This window comes from Mirounga leonina, unplaced genomic scaffold (assembly GCF_011800145.1).
Source record: "Mirounga leonina isolate KUSES-001 unplaced genomic scaffold, KU_Mleo_1.0 Mir_173, whole genome shotgun sequence".
NCBI classification, from domain to species: Eukaryota; Metazoa; Chordata; class Mammalia; order Carnivora; family Phocidae; genus Mirounga; species Mirounga leonina.
This window is the reverse complement of record NW_023270447.1, coordinates 46,311,749-46,334,619: the sequence shown is the minus strand read 5'-3', so window position 1 is coordinate 46,334,619 and position 22,871 is coordinate 46,311,749. Positions and strand designations below refer to the sequence as shown.

The 22,871-nt window shown below is 39.6% G+C and overlaps 1 protein-coding gene across 1 annotated transcript in view; it reads right to left on the bottom strand.

Moving 5' to 3' along the window:
• Positions 1 to 7,723, bottom strand: part of LOC118020215 (cytochrome P450 2J2) — a 34,455-nt gene extending 26,732 nt beyond the window's left edge. The window contains exon 1 of the mRNA XM_035020154.1: positions 7,514 to 7,723. Within this exon, the coding sequence (XP_034876045.1) occupies positions 7,514 to 7,723 (210 nt within the window). The remainder of the gene's footprint in view (positions 1 to 7,513) is intronic.
• Positions 7,724 to 22,871: the final 15,148 nt, after the last annotated feature.

Sequence of the window (22,871 nt, the reverse complement as noted above, 5' to 3'; positions counted from 1 at the left end):
GAAAGAAAGAAAGAAAGAAAGAAAGAAAGAAAGAAAGAAAGAAAGAAGGGAAGGGAAGGGAAGGGAAGGGAAAGAAAACAGACCTAAGGAAATAAGGAATAAAGCATCATTAACAATTGTTCTTACTCTTTTCTGAGTCACAGAATCCTTTGAAAATCTAGTGTATGGCATGGATCTGCTCTTAAAGAAGCTCACAGTCTAGGGGTGCCTGGGTGGCTCAGTCGTTAGGTGTCTGCCTTTGGCTCAGGTCATGATCCTGGGGTCCTGGGATTGAGCCCCGCATTGGACTCCCTTCTTGGTGGGAGTCCTGCTTCTCCCTCTCCCACTTACCCTGCTTGTGTTCCCTCTCTTGCTGTCTCTCTCTCTGTGTCACCCATAGACCCTCTCTAAAGGAAATCCTAAATGATGTACTTCAAACAGAAGGATAGTGATCCCAATAAATAAATAAAATCTTAAAAAAAAAAAAAAAAGAAGCTCACAGTCTAATGGAGTATATGGAAAAATAATCAGTTCTTATTTTTACTATTCTGTACAATAAATCATTCGATGAGGGCAAGTTAAGAAGCACATAGGGGGCCCAGGCGCTAGGAGAGGTTCCTGGGAAAAGTATCTCCTCATTTGAGTAAGGAGATAGGAGACAAGGCTGGCAAGGTAATCTGAGCTAGATTGAGGAGAGTCTTCATGCCAGGTGAAATAGTTTGAATCCTGTTTTGTTTGTAATTAGAAGTCTGGAGATGTTTGACTAGGAGATATAATGTAAGTGAGTATTTAAGAGCTTGGACTGTGAAGTCCTACAAATCTGAATTCACCTGTGACTTTCTGTGTGATTTGGGGGCATTTGCCTTCCCTGTGTCTCAGTTTCCAAACCTATAAAATGGAGGTTATGGCAGGATTAGCCCCAATACTAATATTAATAAAAAAGTTATTTATTGTTATTGATATATTTGGGAGCATATTTTAGCAAAGGGACTCTGGTAAGATATTGACAAAGGAATGAAGGGGAAGAGGCCAGAGAGTGGGATAATGGAGCCCATCCAGCAAGGAGGCCAGACAGGGGATGCCTTATATGCAAGAATAGTGACTTTCCTTGAATTTCTTGCTATCAACTTTTAAAGAAAAGGGAAGAGTGGTATATAGAAATAAGCATCAACTATGTGCTAAGCACCCTGGCAACAAATTGATATTCATGGGATTATTTGATCCTTTTAACAATCCTGAAAGCATTTTCAGTTTTCAGAAAAGGAGGCACAGAGATTTCGCACATAGCTTGGGCACATAAAGTTTGGGCTCTTTCTAACTCTTTAGGTTTCATCCTTAAATGAAAGGATGAAGATACTCTCTCTTCTTCTGAGTGACGGCACTCCCTAAATATTAACGAGCCACATGACTTCCCAATCAAAAACCGCATTCCCAGCTTCTCCAGGTGTAGCCAATGGTACAGGAGTAGTGGTGATGTGTGCACCTTCTGGGTCTCAGCCTTAAATGAAAGCTGCTTGCTCACCACCTTCCCCATTCCTCTTTTTTTTTTTTTTAAAGATTTTATTTATATGACAGAGAGAGACACAGCGAGAGAGGGAACACAAGCAGGGGGAGTGGGAGAGGGAGAAGCAGGCTTCCCGCCAAGCAGAGAGCCCGATGTGGGGCTCGATCCCAGGACCCTGGGATCATGACCTAAGCCGAAGGCAGACGCTTAACCATCCGAGCCACCCAGGGGCCCCCCTATTCCTCTTTCTGTGGAGCAGAACTCACACACAAAGGTGTTGCAGGACCAGAGCTACAACATAGAAGGAACTGGAGTTTTTGGATGACCTCGAGGTATAAAGCAGCTTCTCGCTCCTGGACTTCCTGCCTACATCTGAACTCCTTTGTGGGAGAAAGGTAAATTTTGATATTTTTTTACACCATTGCATTTTGGGGTCTCTGTTATAAGCGCTTAATGTGTATCCTAATACATTTATCTACCTTATCTACCATTTTCCCACTTTGGTCCAATCAAGTTTTCTCTTACTTAGATAAATACTCCTCTAATAGGTCATATAGCTGTGATAGAGAAAGTTTAGAAAATAGGGGAAATAACGGAAGAAAAGGTCCCTTCCTGCCATTTAAACAGGCTAGTTTCTTCACTGTGTTGCTGCCGTGTTCTGGCTCATGCCACTTCCGCACATTTGAAATACCCTGTCCCCTTAACTCCACTTAGCCACTTGCCTAACATTCATTTAAAGCTCAGTCCAATTTATTCCAATATTCTACAAGAGGTTATCTCTAGGGCTTCCCATTCTCCATGATCCTATCTCCTGATACCTCGTTTGGTTACCCTGAGTCTACACCACACATTTCATCACACGCTGTTTTGCGTTGTGGCTGTCCTACGGTAAACACTTCATAAATGTGTGTTAAATAAATGAATTCATGAACAAATCAATTATCCTCTATCATGAAAAGTCAAGCGGCATAAATAGAGAATAGGTCTAAGAGGCAAATCGTCCTGGATTCCAGTCCTTCTTTTGCCATTATCTATGCTGAATAATTCAAGCAAATGACTTTATTGTTTTCAGCCAGTTTCCTCAATGGCCAAATGGAACCACCACCAGATAATACCTAACTTCTGTGTCCTTTGTGAAGATTAAATGAAAATGAACATATAAATCCTGATATAAGACCTAGCAAATAGTTGGTACTTAATGTTTCCAAATTGCTAGAATGTAAATTTCATTATAACTGAATGAACCATTTGACTCCATTTGTTTTACAACCAAAAACTTAAAAAATGCAAACCTATATGGAGTAAAATTTGACAGTCTGACTTGAGAAAACATCAGGCCACAGATAAGATCCTAGCCTCAGTTTCATTACTAGCCAGTTTTATGACAGGCAAATCATTTACCCTTTCTAATTAGCTCTATCTTAATGGTAAAACAGGCACAGATCAAATTTCTGATTCCAGACAAGATTGAGTAAAAGCATTTCCATTTTACTTCTTCTACTAATCATGACCCTAATTAGCACAGGCAAAAATAACTCCAAGAAAGTCCTGTTTTCTCCAGCCAAAGTGCCAGAAAAAGCCTGGCCTAATAGGACAGAAACTTTTTAACCTTTCTACTTCCCCGTTCTGGAGGCAACACCATGAAAAAAGATGTGATTCTCCCCCACCCTAATGGGGGCTGCATCAGTGGAAAACATGGGTGGGAACTTGTCTTTACCCTACCTTTGTAGCAACAAGGTGATGCCCCTTGCCTGCCCAGTCTGTGAGCTGAACTGTAACTATCACTCCCAAACTGGAGGGGTTAAGAGGGGGAATTCTAATTTCTACCCTTCTACAGAAATAAGGAGATGCTTTTTTCCCATGGAGCAGATATGGATAGATCTCTGACTTCCATCCTCCCTGCAGTAAGGAAGAGGCTATCGTACCCAGGGCGGGGGGGAGTTGTCTTTTGTCCCCATTCTCATTCTCCCCAGCCTTCACTGACGAGAATGTAGGATGGAGTCCTCTGTGGGTGGACAACACATAAGTGGGGAAGACTAGAAGTGCTACAGAGGCTTTATAACTTAAACTGACATTTGAACCACTATCCACAAAAGTAAGCTTCTGACCATAAACAGGTTGACTCTCTGCCAAAATGGAAGAATTTACATGTCCCAAGTCATATAAAACACAAAATGTCCAGGATATATTCCAGAATTACTCACCTTACCAGGAGCCAAGAAAATCTGTTTGAATGAGTTGATACCAATACTGAGATGACACAGATGTTGGGATTATAGGAATAAGATTTTAAATCAGGTATAATATGTTTCAATAAACAATTACAAATATTCTCAAAAACATTTGAAAATAGCACCTTGGTGGCTCAGTTGGTTAAGCCTCTGACTCTTGATTTTTGCTCAGGTCATGATCTCAGAGTCACGAGATTGAGCCCTGCAGTAAGTTCCACGCTCACTGCAGAGTCTGCTTGGGATTCTCTCTCTCTCTCTCTCTCCCCCTTCCTCTCCCTCTGCTTCTCCCCACTCTCAAATAAATAAAATAAATCTTTAAAAAATTAAAAAAAATAGAAAATCTTACCAAAGGAATAAAAATATATATAAGAACCAAAGGGAAAAATTAAAACTTAAAAAATACAATAACCCAAAGAAAAAACTTAATGGAGCACCTCAACAGCAGAATAGGAATGACAAAGGAACCAGTGAAACTGAAGACAGATCAATAGACTGTATCCAATCTGAACAACACAGAGAAAATAGATTGAAAAGAACAAAACTGAGCCTCAGGGATCTATATTAGAATAACAAAAGATCTAACATTTGAACCATCGCCATCCAAGAGTCCCAGAAAGAGAGGAAAAAGGATGTGGAATTAAAAAAATATTTGAAGAAATAATGGCTGAAAACTTCTCAAATTTGGTAAGAGATCAAACTACAGATCTAATAACCCAATAAGCTCAAAGAAATCAACACCAAGACATACCATAACCAAATCTTTGAAAACTAAAAGCAAAAAAACCTGGGGCACCTGGGTGGCTCAGTCAGTTAAGTGTCCGACTCTTGGTTTCAGCCCAGGTCATGATTTCTTGGTTGTGATATCAAGCCCCAGGTCAGACTCTGCACTCAGCACGGATCTGCTTCAGATTCTCTCTCTCTCTCAAATAACTAAATAAAATCTTAAAAAAAAAAAAAAAGGCAAAAAAGTCTTGACATCAGGCAGAGAAAAACAACTTACTACTTATGGGGAACAACAATTCAAATCACAGCAAATCTCTCATTTGAAACTACAGAGGCCAGAAAGAAGTGGTACAACATTTTAAAATGTTGAATGAAAGAAACTGTCAATCTAGAATTCTACATTAAGTGAAAATATACTTCAGAAATGAAGGCAAAATAAAGACATTCTTAGGTAAAGGAAAGTTAAGAAAAGTTTTTGCCAGCAGACCAGCTCTAAAAGAAGGGCTAAAGAAAGTTCCTCAGGTAGAAAGGAAGTGATAATGGTAGAAAATTTGGAACTTTGGGAATGAAGGAAGAGCAACATAAAGGGTAAGTGGATAAATATAATAGACTATTCTCTTGAATTAAAAAAAGTGTTTAACAGTTAAAAGCAAGTTTATAATATTGTCTGATGTGGTTCTCAATATATGTAGACATAATATTTAAGATAATTAATTGTAAAGCAGGGAGGAGAGGATAAAAGTAGCTAATGGTTGTAAAGCATCTATATTGTACTTGACATGGTAAAATGGTGATACTAGTAGATTGCATTAAGCTATGTGTGCCTCTTGTAATCCTTAGGCAGACACTTAAACACAATGCAGAGATATGCTAAAAAATACTATAAATAAATTAAAGTGGAATTCTTAAAAAAATGTTCAAGTGACCCACAGGAAGACAGAAAAGGAGAAATAGGGGAATAAAAAACAGAGGAGAAAAATAGAAAATAAATAATAAAATGGCAGACTTAAGTATTAACTTATCGATAATTACATTAGATATAATGATCTAAATCCACCAATTAAAAGACAGAGATTGGGACGCTAGGGTGGCTCAGTCAGTTAAGCATCTGCCTTCAGCTCGGGTCATGATCCTGGGGTCCTGGGATCGAGTCCCGCATTGAGACTTGCTCAGTGGGGAGCGTGCCTCTTCCTCCACCTACTGCTCCCCTTGCTTGTTCTCTCTCTCTCTCTCTTTCAAATAAATAAAATCTTAAAAAAAATAAAAGACAGAGATTGGCAGAATTAAAAAAAAATGATCCACCTATATGCTGTCTGCAAGAATCTCGTTTCAAATATAACGATACAAATAGGTTAAAAGTGAAAGGATGAAGTATATACCATGCAGATAATCATCAAAAAAAGAGCTGGTATGGCTGTATCACATCAGCTAAAGTTCAGGCAACGAAAATCACCAGGGATCAGGAGAGACATTACATAATAACAAAAGAGTCAATTCACCAAGATGATATAATAATTTTAATGTGTATCTTCCAAATAACAGAGATGGCAAATACATAAAGGAAAAACTACCAGAACTGAATTGAGAAATAGACAAAGCTGCAATTACAGTTGGAGACTTCAACATGCCTCTCCTAGTGATTGACCGAATCAATAGATAAGAGGTCAGGGTATAGAAGGGTATAGAAGAACTAAACAGCAGGATCATCCAACGAGATCTAATTGATATATATAGAACACTCCGCCCAGCAATAGCAGAACACATACATTTTTTCAAGCATGCATGGAACTGTATCCTGGGTCATAAAACAAACCTTAGCAAATTTCAAAGACCTGAAATTATACAGAATATGTCCTTTCACCACAGCGACATCAAACTGGAAATCATTAATAGAAGGAAAGCAGGAAAATTTCCAAATACTTGGAAATTAAATAACATATTTATTTCTTTTTTTAAAAGATTTTATTTTTAAGTAATCTCTACACCCAACCTGGGGCTCAAACTCACAACCCCAACATCAAGAGTCGCACACTCCCCCGACGGAGCCAGCCAGGAGCCCCTAAACAACATATTTCTTAAACAAGGGTATAGGTTTAGGAGCCTAGCTTTAAAATTCTGTGACTAATCCTGTCATTTAGTGTTACCAACTGGGGGTTTCTCCAAAAAAGTGATAAAATCTTCTCCATCTGTACTTGAGTATAGAAGTATGTGTTCAAAGTGCTCTAGGTACGTCTAGGAAAAGGGGAACTAGTATTTGTTGTGCACCTACTAAAAGCCATGTTTGACCATTGATGGTTTTATTTAACCTTCACAGACACCTACCACAGTGTTGTCACTCAGCTAGGTAGTGATAGGTAGCAGAGGTACCTAGCTGAGTGACAGGAAACCAGCTGAGGATTTTTAAGAGAGGGTTGGATGTTGGAGGGAATTTTAAGAAAATCAGAGGGGCCAGAGTTGGGAAACCCTGGTGGGACATGATTATAAAAAGGTGGAAAGAGGCTGAGTTAAGAAGAGTTCCAAGGGGATCCCTAACTCTGGAAGGCAGTGGGGAAGCACTAAGAAAATTTAAGAAGAGGGACATTTTAGAACAAATTACTTTAGTGAGAACAGATAGCAGGGAGAGGAGACTGAAAGGGAGGGGCTCAGCTACTGACAAGTGGCGAGGATTTAGGTAGTACTCTTACCATTTTATACTCAGGAAATATAGCCGAGAAGGTAAGTACAGCTTCCCAACAAAACCACCGCCCCCCCCGACAAAAATATTAAAGAGGACAAAGTGATCATATTATCAATAGGATGTTCCAATAACATTTAACAAGATACACAATTAAATGGGTTAAAGAATGTAACATGTCTGGTACCCTTAAATAGTAAACAGTGAATAATATTTCACTTCTAGAAAGGGCAGGTGTAATCATGCCAGTTGACAGTGAGGAAACCGAGGCTCAACGCAGGATTTACCAAGTAACCTGCGTTAGCTGCACAGCCCCCCAGCCTCCCGCCCTCGATCCCCGGGATGCCCCCTGTCCCGCAGGTCAGGGTCAGGGCACAGCCCTGCACCTTCTCCCGTTCCTACCCGCTGAATCGTCAGGTGCGACTGCTCAAAGTCCAGATGGAAGAAGTTGCCCACGAAGGGCAGGGGTAGGGGACCTGGCGGGTAGTTCTTTGGGCGCCGTCTTTTGAGGAGATCAGCAAAGAACAGAAAGGCGACGGCACCCAGCAGGAGGGCGCGGAGATGGAGCACTGCCCAGGCGGCGGCCGCCAGGGAGCCCACCGCCGCAAGCATGGCTCTTCGGTCCTCTCCCTCGGCTGAGCTCTGAGCGGGCGACGTCCCTGCCTGTCCCTGCCGCTAAGCTCGCAGGACCGCCCGCCTGCCCCGCCCAACTCGCCCCGCCCCTGCCGCCCCCCTCCGCCCCGCCCCTGCCGCCCTCCCCACTGCACCCGGGGTGGGAACTCTGTCCCAGCTGTTCGCCCCGCCCGCCTCCTGCAGTGCCGAGCGAGCCTCCCTTTTCCCTCCTTCCTTCGCTGGACCCCAGACCCCACGCCAGCCAGGCTGCCCTCCAGAAGCCTGGAACTGAATTCTTGGGAGGACCCGTACCGGTCTTGGAAAAGGCCAGGCTAGGAGTGTTGTTCTTTTCTGTGTAGAGAGCTTGTCTCTCAGACCACTGGGGCTCTTGGTGTATGGTTTCGGTGCATCTCCGAGAGCACCGCGAGCACTGGAGCTCTGTGTTTTTCAATCACCCTCTCATCCAACAGCTGGAATCTTGCCAGGTAAACAGTGATGCTAACAGCAGCGCTTGGTATTTCTCGGGCCCTTACCTCAACTCGCCTCTGTACGTGAATCATTTCATTCTGGCAAAATTATGCAGGAAATGCTCTTCTTAGCTCCATCTCGCAGTTGAGGAAACTGAGACCTAGAGGTTAAGTGGCAAGTAGGTGGTGAATAAATAAATCCACCAGTCTGCAACACATCTGAACAAGATTCTGTGTTTGTAACTTTTTGAAGATTGAAAAGCGTTACATCAAGGGGTGCTTGGGTGGCTCAGTCGGTTAAGCCACTGACTCTTGATTTCCCCTCAGGTCCTGATCTCAGGGCTGGGTGTGGAGCCTGCTTAAGATTCTCTCCCTCCGTCTTTCTCTGCCCCCGCCCTCCAAAATAATAATAATAATTAATAATAATAATAAGGTAAAACATTTTTAATTAAAAAAAAAAAGCATTACATCAGAGCCCCTAGCACTGAGCCTAGTCTTTAGCAGGTGCTTAATTAACATTGAAAGAAGATGTCTTAGTCCTTCTCCTTTTTGGTTTGCTGTGTGAGATTCCTCCTTCGAAGCCCCAAGACAGTGTTAGGGCCCCAGGTTCCAGCCTTCCATGCCATCCTGTGTCTCCGCATTTGTGAGATACTCCAATCATGAAGCATAGTTTTGAAGTACTATAGCACACCCTATGTGCTTAACATATAGATACACAGTCTGCATAAAATAAAATAAAATAAAATAGAGCAGAACAGAATTGAAGTCTCTTTTCTGTCTTTACAAAATCAGGACCTCTTCTCATAAACTGTATAAATGAAGTGTTGGACTTTACCTGAAAGCCACAAAAATTGATGTTTAGTTATATTTATAATAAGCTGATTTGAACTTCTTTAAAGAAGAAAAATGAAGACCACTTATTCAAAAACAACAATGAAGCTTCATCTTCTAATTTGTTTCTTATTAGTTCCTTCCAAAGCAAAGTTTAAATGCTATGATTGACATTGTTTTCCCATCATGAATACTTTCAGGGCATTGTGTAGCAGGTGGCAAGTATAAAGGAAAAGGAAGACTTTTTTTTTTACTTTAATAACTTATTACTATTAATATAATCTTCCCTAGCTGAATATTGTTCTCTTCTTGTTCCATTAAGTCAAAATACAAATCAGTACAGGTATTTGGTTCCTACTATTTTAAAATGTAACACGACTTGTGAAAAGTATTTTGCATAAGGTTGTGTATACCTCAGGCTCAAGTTAATGGCTTTGATTTTGTTCTAAAGAATAGTGAATAACACAAACATTATTAATATCCTTAGTCTTAACCATATGAGATAAATATTGGCATTGGTGTTCAGTGTCACTTTGTGCTTTTCTCCTACGTTCTCTATCTTGTACTAACCAATCTCCCAAATCATTGAGTTACTCTTAAAAAAAAAGAAAAGGAAAGAAAGCAAGAAAAAGGAAAAAGCTTGACATGTGGTTTTTGTTGTTGTTATTGATCAAATCATTTTTTTAGTTGGTCAAATCACACACATGGGAACATGTAAAGCAACCAAGTGGAATATATATCAAATTCTTAATTTTACTAATGGGCAGAATTGCACAATGAGAAATTATCAAATTATTCCCTTCATTGGACTTTATGACAATCAATTCCCGAATCAGGTGGTAAGCCACTAATAAGTTAATCTGTAATTATGATAACAGCTATCAAGTGATTTTTTTCAGCATCAGTTGAAAACTGTTGTTGAATCCTGTCTATCCAGAGAAGTAACACTCTATGAGCATTAACAAATAATTTAGCTAGAGAATTTTTAGATTTTAAATTACATGTCAAGCTTTTAAAGTGAATTTGGGATTAAGGCCTATTTTTTAACAACAAATAATTTCTTAATTTGCAAATTACTTATTTTAGGAATTAGAATAGTTTGAGATTTTTAAAATTTCTATTACTTGTCTTATATCTTCTTCCACTACATGAGTACATTGACAATTAGAAGACACAAATGTTTTTCAAATGCTTTTAAGGATTTAGTTTAAAAATTGATTCATGTGATGTATTGTTTTTACTAAGAAATAACTTGACCCATCTTATCTTTTTTATTTGCTTCGGATGTTTTTTCCCATTATCTGAAAGCTGAAGGCATTTCTGTCATACTGAAAGCAAACTTAAATGCGGAAAAAAAAAAAAAAAAGCCTCACGTGTCCTGTATTAGTGTATCTGTAGTGCCCTGTAAATCTGAAGGCTAATATAAATGTTAAAATAAATTCTCCAGAAAAAAGGGAAAAGATAGAGGTCAGAAACTCAGGTCTACATAAAGAAAGGAAGAGCATTAGGGAAGAAATAAATGAAGGTAAAATAATGCTTTTGTTTTTCTTATTCTTAATTGATCTAATAACAGATCAAAATAAAAATAACAACAATGTATTCAGTGATTATAGCTTATAAATAAGTGATATGAACGATGAAATGTTGGAAGGAAGTAGGAAAACTATTAAATGGAGCAGTACGGTGTTTAAAAGTGGTTTTGGATCAATTGGACATGTATATTGTAAACTCTAGAGTAGCCAATTAATAAAAAAAACTATAATTGATATGCTAAAACAAAAGAGAAAATAAAATTATATAAAATGATCAATTAAAACCAGAAAAGGCAGAAAGAGAGTTGAAGATAAAAGAAACAAAAATCAAGAGCAATGAGTAGAAAACAGTAATGAATATGGTAGATATTAATCCAACTGTATCAATAACCACTTTAAATGTCAATGGTCTAAATACATTAATCAATAGAGTGTCAGAGTGGATTAAAAAAAAAAGACCTCTTTTAGATTGTTCTACAGTGTATAGAAATGCACTGATTGGGCGCCTGGGTGGCTCAGTCGTTAAGCGTCTGCCTTCAGCTCAGGTCATGATCCCAGGATCCTGGGATCGAGCCCTGCATCGGGCTCCCTGCCCAGCGGGAAGCCTGTTTCTCCCTCTCCCACTCCCCCTGCTTGTGTTCCCTCTCTCTCTGTCTCTCTGTATGTCAAATAAATAAATAAAATCTTAGGGGTGCCTGGGTGGCTCAGTTGGTTAAGCGTCTGCCTTCAGCTCAGGTCATGATCCCAGGATCCTGGGATCAAGCCCTGCATCGGGCTCCCTGCTCAGCGGGGAGCCTGCTTCTCCCTCTCCCACTCCCCCTGCTTGTGTTCCCTCTCTCACTGTCTCTCTCTCTCTGTCAAATGAATAAATAAAATCTTAAAAAAAAGAAAAAAAAAAAAAAAGAAATGCACTGATTTTTGTATGTTGATTTTGTATCCTGCAACTTTGCTGAAAAAAAAATTCATTTATTCTAACAGTTTTTTGTGTGGAATCTTTAGGGTTTTCTATACATAAGATTACGCCATCATGAACAGAGATATATTAGTTTTGCTTAAAAAAGAATAAAACAGGAATAAAGCAAAGAGGCAAAAGAATTATACACTGAGGACTATAAAACACTGTTGAAAGAAATTAAAGAAAGACACAAATAAATGAAAGACATCCCATGTTTATGGATGGGAAGACTTAATATTGTTAAAATGTTCATAATACCTAAAGTGATTCAATGCAATTCTTATCAAAATCCCAATGATCTTTTTTTACAGAAACAGAAAATATAATACTACAGTTCATATGGAACCACAAAGGACCCCAAGTAGCCAAAACAATCTTGAGAAAGAAGAGCAAAGCTGGTGGCTTCACATTTTTTTTTAAATTAATTAATTAATTTATTTTTGAGAGAGAGAGAATGAGAGACAGAGAGCATGAGAGGGAGGAGGGTCAGAGGGAGAAGCAGACTCCCTGCCGAGCAGGGAGCCCGATGTGGGACTCGATCCCGGGACTCCAGGCTCATGACCTGAGCCGAAGGCAGTCGCTTAACCAACTGAGCCACACAGGCGCCCTGGCTTCACATTTCTTGATTTAAAAACATATTACGAAGTAATCAAAATAGTATGCTAGTGGCATAAAAACAGACATATTGCCCAATGGAACATCATAGCCCAGAAACAAACCCACATGCATATGTTCAAATGATCTTCAACAGGGGTGCCAAGATTACACAATGAGGAAAGGATAGTCTCTTCAATTCTTCAATAAATGGCATTGGGAAAACGATCTACCTGCAAAAGAATGAAATTGAACCCTTATCTTACATCATATACAAAAATCAACCCAAAATGGACTAAAGAATTAAACATAAGACCTGAAACTATAAAACTTCTAGAAGAAAACAGGGGGGAAATCTTCATACTCACCTGAAAGTGCACTTTTGAGAATTAGAAAAAAATGCATGCAATATTCCTTTCACATTGTTGGTGTTCAGATAATTATAGTTAAGAACTTCAATGGAATGTGTCCAGAGGAGACTGATCAGGACAGATAAAATTCCATACTTTTACTGAAAACCTGGTAGGTATTAGATATTTGGAAACTTGTGGCTGAATCTGACTTAATTTTCACAACCCTCTCCATAAAGTGAAATTATGGGACACCTGGGTGGCTCAGTCGGTTAAGCATCTGCCTTCGGCTCAAGTTATGATCCCAGGGTCCTGGGATCGAGCCCTGCGTTGGGCTCCCTGCTCAGCGGGGAGTCTGCTTCTCCCTCTGCCTGCAGCGCCCCCTGCTTGTGCTCTCTCTCTCTCAAATAAATAAATAAAATCTTAAAAAAAATAAAGTGAAATTATTATTCCCTTTTTACAGATGGTCCAGTAAGTTTAGAGCAGTGAAGTGTTTTGCAAGAGCTTACAAAGGCAGAACAAGTGACACAGTCAAAATAAGAACCCTAGTCTTTATTCTTAAGACCTGTACTCATTATTTTCTAATATAACCTATGAGAAAATAGACTATAGTAACTATGGAACAGGTACTAATGAGTTGTTTTTCACTGGAGTCATTCAAAGAGAAATTAGAATAGGATTGCTGGAGAGGAAATATAAATGTCAGGTGGAATGCTGGATTAAAAAGGGCTTTCAGACTCTCCAACTCTGAGATTCTATGATTTTATGGGTCCTCCAAGGAAAACACAGGGTTAGGAATATAGATACATACTATTTAAAAATTTGTTCTTATTTTCTGTTCTTTGCAGGTGATGGGTAGGTTCCATTTCATAAAAGATAAAACCATCCAGGATTACATGATATTCTAATTTACACACGACTTTTTTAATGCATTGAATTTCAATTTTTTAATTCCAGAAAAACCGATAATTTTTCTACAGTAAGGCACAGTTAAAATGCCTCTCATTTATGTAAATGTGTGGTGAGTAGACCCTTTTGCCCTAGGATTATAGTGTAAAAAGCGTTTAAACTACTTTTTAAAGTCTATCATACACACAGAAAAGTGCATCAATGAATTTGCATAAAGTCAACACATCCAGTATAATCAACACATAAAACAGGAAATAAAATATTACCAGCAATCTGTCCTCTGCCACTTTCCAGACATTATCCCTTATCCAGGGGTAAATATTGCCCTGGTTTATAAAACTCTGGATTGTCTAATGCGTTTTGAACCAAGCTGCACTCTTCCTGGCCTTACTCAGGAATCAGAATTCCAAGAAAGATTTAGATAGCTGTTTTTGGATCTAGTTTTGTTCTTACTTTTGATCATCTTACTAACTATATCATCTTCAGTGTCTGCCTCCTTGTCAGTTTTCACATAATTCCTTCCGACTCTGGATGTTCAGCTTGGCTCCTTCACTCCTCACTGGCAGGGCCTGAGAATATTAAACACCTTCACACACACACAAACACATACACACAAACACACACACACACACACACACAAAACAACAACAACAACAACAACATGGTGACTCCAATCTTGTGATTGGAGTAAAGGAGCACACCATACCCTTGGCATTTAACTCTCCTTATACCTGAGATGAGAATTTTAATCCTCCGGTTTCCTATATGCAAAGCACCTTACTAGGACATTTTACATTATTATTTCATTGAATCCTTCTAAGAGACTTGAGATGTAGGTGCTATTGTCTTAACTTTTCAGATTAGGAAACTGAAGTTTATCGATGTGAAATTGCTTGTTCAAGTTCAAAATTCCAGTGAGTAGCAAAGCAAAAAATCAAACCCAGCTCTCCCTGAGAGCAGAATGAGTGCTGTTTTCCTGAACTGTAAGTCAGGATGGAGTTCCTCTTCCCTGTGTCACCTGTAAACACTCTTTCTCAGCTTCTAAAGCCTCCAAACTTCTTGCCAGCCTCCTTCCTCTCCAGCCTAACCCATCTGATTTAGTGTCCAGTTATCTGCAAAAATGCACTTTGGCTCCAGGCAAGCCTGACTTCACACTTTCCTTGACAAACCGTATTTATTTTCACCTTTGGACACACTCACTCCTTACCTCCTGCCTGGAGTGCCCTACCTACTTCTTCTAAACATCCTGTTCATCTTTCAAGGCTCAATTTAAGTCCTATTTGCTCCGTGACTTTCTATATTTTTGTATCATGCTCTATCCTACCATTTACTTTTGTATTTTTTTGCCAATTTCTCTGCCTGGAATATATACTGAAATTCTGCCCAAACATCAAGGGCCAGGCCAAAGAGCAATCATTTCAGGACATGGGATTAAGTCTTCCCTCATGGATTTTTGGGGTAGGTCATCAAGAAGATGTGAGTGTCGGTTGAGCCTAGAGCTGGATCCAGGCAATTGGAGATTCTATATCTCCTCCCCTGTCCTTGGAATATACACCCTGATTGCCTTCCCTGTTCCCAGAAGCTGCCCCAAGAATACAACCTTAAAAGAAATGTGGTGTTGAGACTATCTGGATGGCGTACTTGACTGAAACTAGTTAAGGCCTCTATATATACTTTTAAGATTTGGCAGGTGGGTGTGGAAACCTAATCATCTTGTAGCCATGAAAGGCAATTCTGTTTTAGATACAACAGCAAAAGCACAATCCATGAAAGAAAAAGTTAAGTTGTACTTCATTAAAACTTAAAAACTGCACTGTGATAGATATTCTTAAGAGAATGGAAAGGCAAGCCACAGACTTGGAGAAAATATTTGCACAAAACATACCCAAATGTATATCCAAATATATCCAAATGTATCCAAAATATACAAAGAATTCATAAAACTTAACAATACAACCCAATTACAAAATGGGCAAAAGATCTGAATAGACACCTCACCAAAGAAGATATACAGATAGCAAATAAGCTTATGAAAAGATCCTTAACATTATATGTCACTAGGGAATTGCACATTTTTTTTCTGAACGAGTTGGTTTTATTTTTTTTTATTATGTTCAGTTAGCCACTGTATAGTACATCAGGGAATTACACATTTAAACAATAAGATATCGGGGCACCTGAGTGGTTCAGTCAGTTAGGCATCCAACTCTTGGTTTCAGCTCAGGTGGTGATCTCAGGGTTGTGGGATCAAGCCCTGCAGAGTCGGCTTGAAATGCTCTCTTTCTCCCTCTGCCCCTCCCCCAAGCACACGCGCGCGCACACACGCTCTCTCTCTCTCTCTCTAAAGTAAATAAATCTTTAAAAAAAAACAAAACCAAAATAAGATACCACCACAAACCTACTGCAAAGCAAACAAAACAAAACAAACCCAAAAAACCAAAAAACAAACAAACAAAAACAAAACAAACAAAAACCCACTAAGACAAAAAACTATAATACCAAATGGTGGGAAGGATGTGGAGCAACAGGAACACTCATTCATTGCTGGTGGTAGTACAAAATAGTACAGCCACTGTGGAAAACAATTTGGCAGTTTCTTACAAAGCTAAGGATAGTCTTACCATACGATCCAGCAGTTATACTCCTAGGTATCTGTCCACATGAGCTGAAAACTTATGTGCACACAAAAGCCTGTCCACACGTTTATAGCATCCTTATCATAATTGCCAAACACAAAAAGCAACTAAAATGTCTTTCAAAGGTGAATGATAAGCAAATTGTGATACATGGATACAATGAAGGATTATTCAGCAATAAAAAGAAATTAGCTATCAAGCCAAAGAAGACATGGAAGAAACTTAAATTTGCTTGGTGAAAGAAGCCAGTCTGAAAGGCTAGATACTGCATAACATTCTGGAAAAGGCAAAAGTATGGAGACAGTAACAAGATCAAAGTTTCCCAGGAGTTTGTGGGGATAGAAGTGGGAAATGAACAGGTGGAGCACAGGGGATTTAGGGCAGTGAAATTATTCTGTATGATATTGTCATGGTGGATACATGATATTGTGTATTTGTCAAAACCCATAGAACTATACAACACAAAGAGTAAACCCTAATGTAAACTTTGGACTTCAGCTAATAATAATGTATCAATACTGGTTCATCAATTATAACAAATGAACCACACTAATTCAAGATGTGAAGATTTTAGTAATAGGGGACACTGAGTGAGGGAGAGAAGGGATATATGGAAACTGTAGTATCTGCTCAGTTTTCTGTAAACTTAAAACTGCTCTAAGAAAACAGTCTTTTCAAAATACAGACCTTTTCATTGTGTCAGTGCTAAATTTTCTAAATGTGATAATTTATTATGATTATGTAGGAACATCTTTCTTTTTAGTACATACATGCCAAAGTGTTTAGGGTTTCGATATTATGATGCCTGTAATTAACTCTCAAAAGGTTCAGAGGAACAGAAATGGTGGGAGGGAGAGGGGGTGTGGAGGGGGGAGAGGGAGAGGTGGAGCAAGGGAGAAAACAGGAACACAAATGCAGTAAGAAGTGAAAAACTAGCAAAGATTCTAAGGGAGTATTATGAATGATTCTTCTGTAAGATTGAAATTTTTTGGAGAGAAAAGATAAAAGGAGACTATAATGTAAAGAAAAGAGAATTAGGTTGATAGGTTAAGGACTCTAGGGTTTTCAGGAAATCCTTTAGCCTTTCTGAACTGTACTTTCTTTAGTACTAAAATGGAGACCAGCAATTCTTAATTATCTTCCTTGAAATTGTGGGGCAACTCCAGTGAGATAAAGAGGGTGAAGATGATCTGTGAAGTATCTTTATTATTTTATCTTACATCCCTACATTCTTTAGAAAGTTTCTCTCTCTTTAGCATTTACTTTCTGCATCACTTAGTTGACATTCTCTATATACTAAAATTATACAATTTGAAACTTTCATAAATTCAAATACTGCTATGCTCCAGAACAATCGTACCAATTAATCCCATCACACAAACACATGCGCGTGCACATGTGAATGGTATTATTGATTGCATGCACTTTTAGGTTGTTGCCTACCTTTGCTTTATTATTTTAGGGTTCTTTGCTTTGTTCCATTTAGTTCTGAAATGACTTACAAATATTATTAATCCACTGTATCTGATAAATACAGAAAAATTGGGGGGGAGGATGGAAGTGCTAATATGATAAATGTATTATTTCAGTAGCTATTGGAGATAAAAACTGAAATGATAAAAAACTATGTGTATTGCATATATAAATAGAATAAAATATTTGATTCTTAAGAGTAAAGAAACAATCATGGAAGCAAAAAACAAAAACAAAAACCCAAAAACCAATTCTAGAAAACTTACAAAGGGACAGGATTGGAGAACTAATTGAAGATTCAGAGAAGAGGTTTCAAAACAGGACAAGATCTGGGAGTCGATTAAAGCCTCTAGGGGAAGAAAATATGTCCCTTCTTCCCTTTCAGGTTCTTTGGCTGGCCTCGTAATTAAATTGACAGAAGACAGATTAACGGGAGAAAAGCAAATTTAATTTTGTACACAGGAGAACCCCAAAGATATGAAGCTCAAAGAAGTGACCAAAGCAGGCAGCTTTTATACCTTTTAGACAAAGAAACAATAATCTGTGAAGAACTGACAAAGCAAAAGTGTTTGTGTTTGGGATAGCAAATTAATGAAGAGATTACAAAGTTTATTTATACAGCCTTCTTAGTCCTGAATTTCCTATGGCTGGCACTAAGAATGCCTTCTACCCTCCAGGTGCAGGGAGGGTACCCTTCACATGGGAAATTTATTTCCTGCTTTCAGGAGGCCAAAGGAGAGTCAGAGTGTCCTTCTTGCACTGGCTGTTTCTTAAGTAATTTTAATTCAAAATAATATAACAAAGTGGCCCACTTTAGGGCAGCCCATCCTGAACCCCATTAAGACATCTCTAGGCATCTAGGGTGCAGGAATCATTCCACCATCCCATTTAGTGCTACTACTGGAAAGAATGAGCTCTACCTCCTTTCCCCCTAATCTTTAGTGTTTCAAAATTAGAGAGTCCTGCTGGCCTGGCTTAGATCCTGAGCTTGCTCCTCAGCTGGGAGATCATGTGCCTTGATTTATAATCCTATTATGATGCCACATAGTAGGGAAGCTGTAATTTCCCAAAAGAAAATCAGGTGCTATTAAGATATAAGTGATAATGGATGCTAAAAGGTCCAAAGATACATGTGTATATGTGTTATCTATATAAGAGATATATATATAATATGATTTACATCTACATATACACATATATACATATATATACACATTACTATATGTGTAGTATATATAAAAGGTATATAAATATACACACATATTCACATTGACATACACATGTATCTATACATACATATTACTGTACACACATTGCATCATGCAACATGACAAATGTTTACAGGTGATAAGAATCAACAAGAGATGGCAAAATGGGATGGACAAGATAGAAAAACAAGGACACAGGTGGGTGAGGTTAGAGGATTGGTATCAGTGTCTGATGCCAATTTTACCCTAATGTTGGTCCAGAAAAGGTTAGGAGTTACATTCAAAGGTTGTTAAAGTAAAATACAAAATGGAGCCCAAACTTGAAAACTCCCTGAGCAGACAATACCATTCAAGCCATGTGAGCAACACAAAATCTAGCTTATTTCATGAACATAAGCAAAAGTTTACCTGGATTATTCTTTGTAAATGCCTCTGATACTCCTAAAAGAAACTTAAGTCATCTTCCTGAAATGCTATAAGATAAACTCTTTTACCGATCCCTGCTGTCTGGAAACCCCCACTGCAATACCCGATCATTTGTAACGGTTAAACAGCCTCCTCATTTTGACTTTATAAGCCATTCTCTAAAGACATGTTTCTGAGCTTCACATCAGCTTTGGGTTGCAAAGCTCCCCATCTGTGAACTGTTATTATGTGCACAATGAACTCTTAATACTAATTTGCTGATCTGGTTTAATTTGTACGCTTTCTGGAAGATCGACAAGGTGAAGTCTGACAAGATGGCTGCTGATGAAACTTGTTACAAACCACAGACAGTGATCAGGTACTAGACCCTTAACCCTGCTCTAGACTGCTGAGCATGGTGAGGTGATGCGTGTGAGCACTGCAGGTGCTGAGGAATTTTATTCATTTATAGCTCAACAACCATTTACTGAACATTTATCATGGGTCAGTATCTATTCTGGGCACTGGAGATACAATGGGGAAGAAGATAGACAAGGAAGAAGATAGACAAGACCCCAGCCCACATGGATGTTATGTTCTGGTTGAAGGCAGCTGATAATAAGCCAATAAAAAAAAAAAAATCAGATAGCCTGAAGCACTATTCAGAAAAAATAAGATACAGTGGTGCCGAAGAACAGGACTAGTGGTTCCCTGAGGCTTGGTGGTCTAGGAAGATCTCCCTGAGCAGGGAGCTTATATCTGAGTGATAAGAAGGAGCCCAAAATGCTAGTGTTGTTGAGGACAGGAGCAGAATCCATGTAGAAGGACTAATGACTCTATCATGGGAAGAATCTTGGTATATTTGTGTGTCCAGAGCAGAGTGAAGAGGCTGAAGAAGAAAGAGGGGGTAGGGAAGGGAGGAGGAGGGAGATTATGTCAGGCAAGGAATTTGTCAGTCAGGGTAAGAGGTTTGGATTTTATGTTAGTTTTGATTAGAAGCCATTGGAGTTTTTTTTTTTCTAAAGATTTTATTTATTTGAGAGAGAGAGAGCACAAGTGGAGGGAGAGGCAGAGGCAGAGGCAGAGGCAGAGGGAGAAGGAGAAGCAGACTCACTGCGGAGCTGGGAGCCCAACATAGGGCTTGATCCCAGGACCGCGGGATCATGACTTGAGCTGAAGGCAGATGCTTAACCATTTGAGCCACCCAGGCGCCCTGCATTGGAGTTTTTTAATCAAAAAGTGACGTGATGGGGGGCAGAGCAAGATGGCGGAGGAGTAGGAGACCTGGATTTTGTCTGGTCCCAGGAATTCAGCTGGATAGGGATCAAACCATTCTGAACACCTACGAACTCAACAGGAGATCGAAGAAAAGAAGAGCAAAACTCTCTCATCAGAAAAGCGACCACTTTCTGGAAGGTAGGACGTGCGGAGAAGTGAATCCGAGGCGATATTCGGGAGGATAGACGGCGGGGGAGGGGCCTCCGTCGGCCGCTTCTGGCAAGTGATAGAACCACGGAGCACAAAATCGGAACTTTTAAAAGTCTGCTCCGCTGAGGGACGTCACTCTGGTGGCTAAGCGGGGGGTGGAACCCTCCGGGACAGTGTGGTCTCAGGACCCTCGGGGTCACAGAAAGACCGGGGGTGCCTGAGTGTGGCACAGCTCCCAGGTATCAGAGCAGGGAAGCCGGCTGCAGAGGCGGAGCCCAGGTGTGGGCTTTCAGCTCCGGGTTGCCATTGACCGTGATCCGCGGCACAGTCGGGCCACTGCTCCTCCAGCAGGGACCCAACAAGCGGCAGATCGGGGAGACTCCCCTTCCTCCCCCGGGAGGAGTGGTGCGGGAGCGCACCCGGCAGGGATCTGCTGGCTTTAGAGACTCCACCCGGGGTCGGGTGCCGGAGATAGAAACGCGCGGTCACAGGCCGGGTGAGCACGGAGTGCGGCCGGAGACCAGGGATCCGGGAGTGAGTGGCTGCTTTTCTCTGGGGGCTCACTGAGGAGCGGGGCCCCGAGTTCTCGGCTCCTCCGGGGTGGAGATTGGGAGGCTGCCATTTTCACTCTCCGCCTCCAAAGCTGTACATAAAGCTTGCAGGGAACAAAAGCTCCCGAGAGCAAACCCGAGCAGATGACTTAGTCCTGACTGCGCAAGGGCGGGGCAATTCGGCCTCCGGCAAAGACATTTGGGATCCATGGCAACAGGCCCCTCCCCAGAAGATCAGCGAGAACAGCCAGCCAAGACCAAGCTTACTGATCAATGAGAACGGCAGAACTCCAGCCCTGGGGGAATACAGCACATAGAATTCATGGCTTTTTTTACCATGATTCTTTAGTCTTTCAAATTTAATTTATTTTAACTTTCTTTTTTTTTTTTGAATTTTTCTTTTTCCGTTTTTTTAACCAACATCTTATTAATCCCTTTTTTAAAAAACATTTTTATTTTTCATTTTTAGTCATATTCTATCCCTTCATAGTAGTTACCCTTATTTTTGTCATATATATATAAGTTGTTCTCTCTTTAAAATTTTGAGATACCGTTTCTTCTAACATATCAAAATATACCCTAAATCTGTAGTGTATAGCTTTCTTCTAGTCTCCTACCTGGTCACATCCTCTCCCTTTTTTTTTTTTTTAAAATCCTCTTCTTTCTTTTTTCAATCAACTTCTTATCAATTCCATTTATAAAATCTTTTATAATTTTCATCTTTACAGTCATATTCCATCCTTCATCATATTAACCCTTATTTTTGTACATATATAAGTTTTTCTTTCTTTAAAATTTTGGGAGGCACTTTGTTCTAACAGACCAAAATACACCCAAAATCTAGTGTGTGGCACTGATCTATGCACCAGCCTGATCATATTTGATCATATTCTGTTTTTTTTGTTTTGTTCTGTTTTTGTTTGTTTTTACCTTTTTCTTTTTCTCTTTTTCTTTCTTTCCCTTTCTTTCCCCCTGATTTCAGGTCTTTTCTGATTTGTTTAGAGTATATTTTCTGGGGATGTTGTTACCCGGTTAGCATTTTGTTCTCTCATTCATCTATTCTCTTCTGGACATAATGACAAGATGGAAAAAATCACCTCAACAAAAAGAACAAGAGGCAGTACCAACTGCCAGGGACCTACTCAATACAGACATTAGTACGATGTCAGAACTAGAGTTCAGAATGATGATTTTAAAGATACTAGCTGGGCTTGAAAAAAGCATGGAAGTTATTAGAGAAACTCTTTCTGGAGAAATAAAAGAACTAAAATCTAACCAAGTCAAAATCAAAAAGGCTATTAATGAGGTGCGATAAAAAATGGGGCCTCTAACTGCTAGGATAAATGAGGCAGAAGAGAGAATTAGCAATATATAGAAGACCAAATGATGGAAAATAAAGAAGCTGAGAAAAAGCGAGATAAACAACTACTGGATCACGAGGGCAGAATATGAGAGATAAGTGATACTGTAAGATGAAACAACATTAGAATAATTGGGATCCCAGAAGAAGAAGAAAGAGAGAGAGGGGCAGAGGGTATATTGGAGCAAATTATAGTAGAGAGCTTCCCTAATTTGGGGAAAGAAACAGGCAGCACAGAGAACCCCTCTCAAAATCAATAAAAATAGCTCAGCACCCCGACATATAATAGTAAAACTTACGAGTCTCAGAGACAAAGAGAAAAATCCTGAAAGCAGCTCAGGAGAAGAGATCTGTAACCTACAAGGGTAGAAACATTAGATTGGCAACAGACCTATCCACAGAGACCTGGCAGGCCAGAGAGGACTGGCATGATACATTCAGAGCACTAA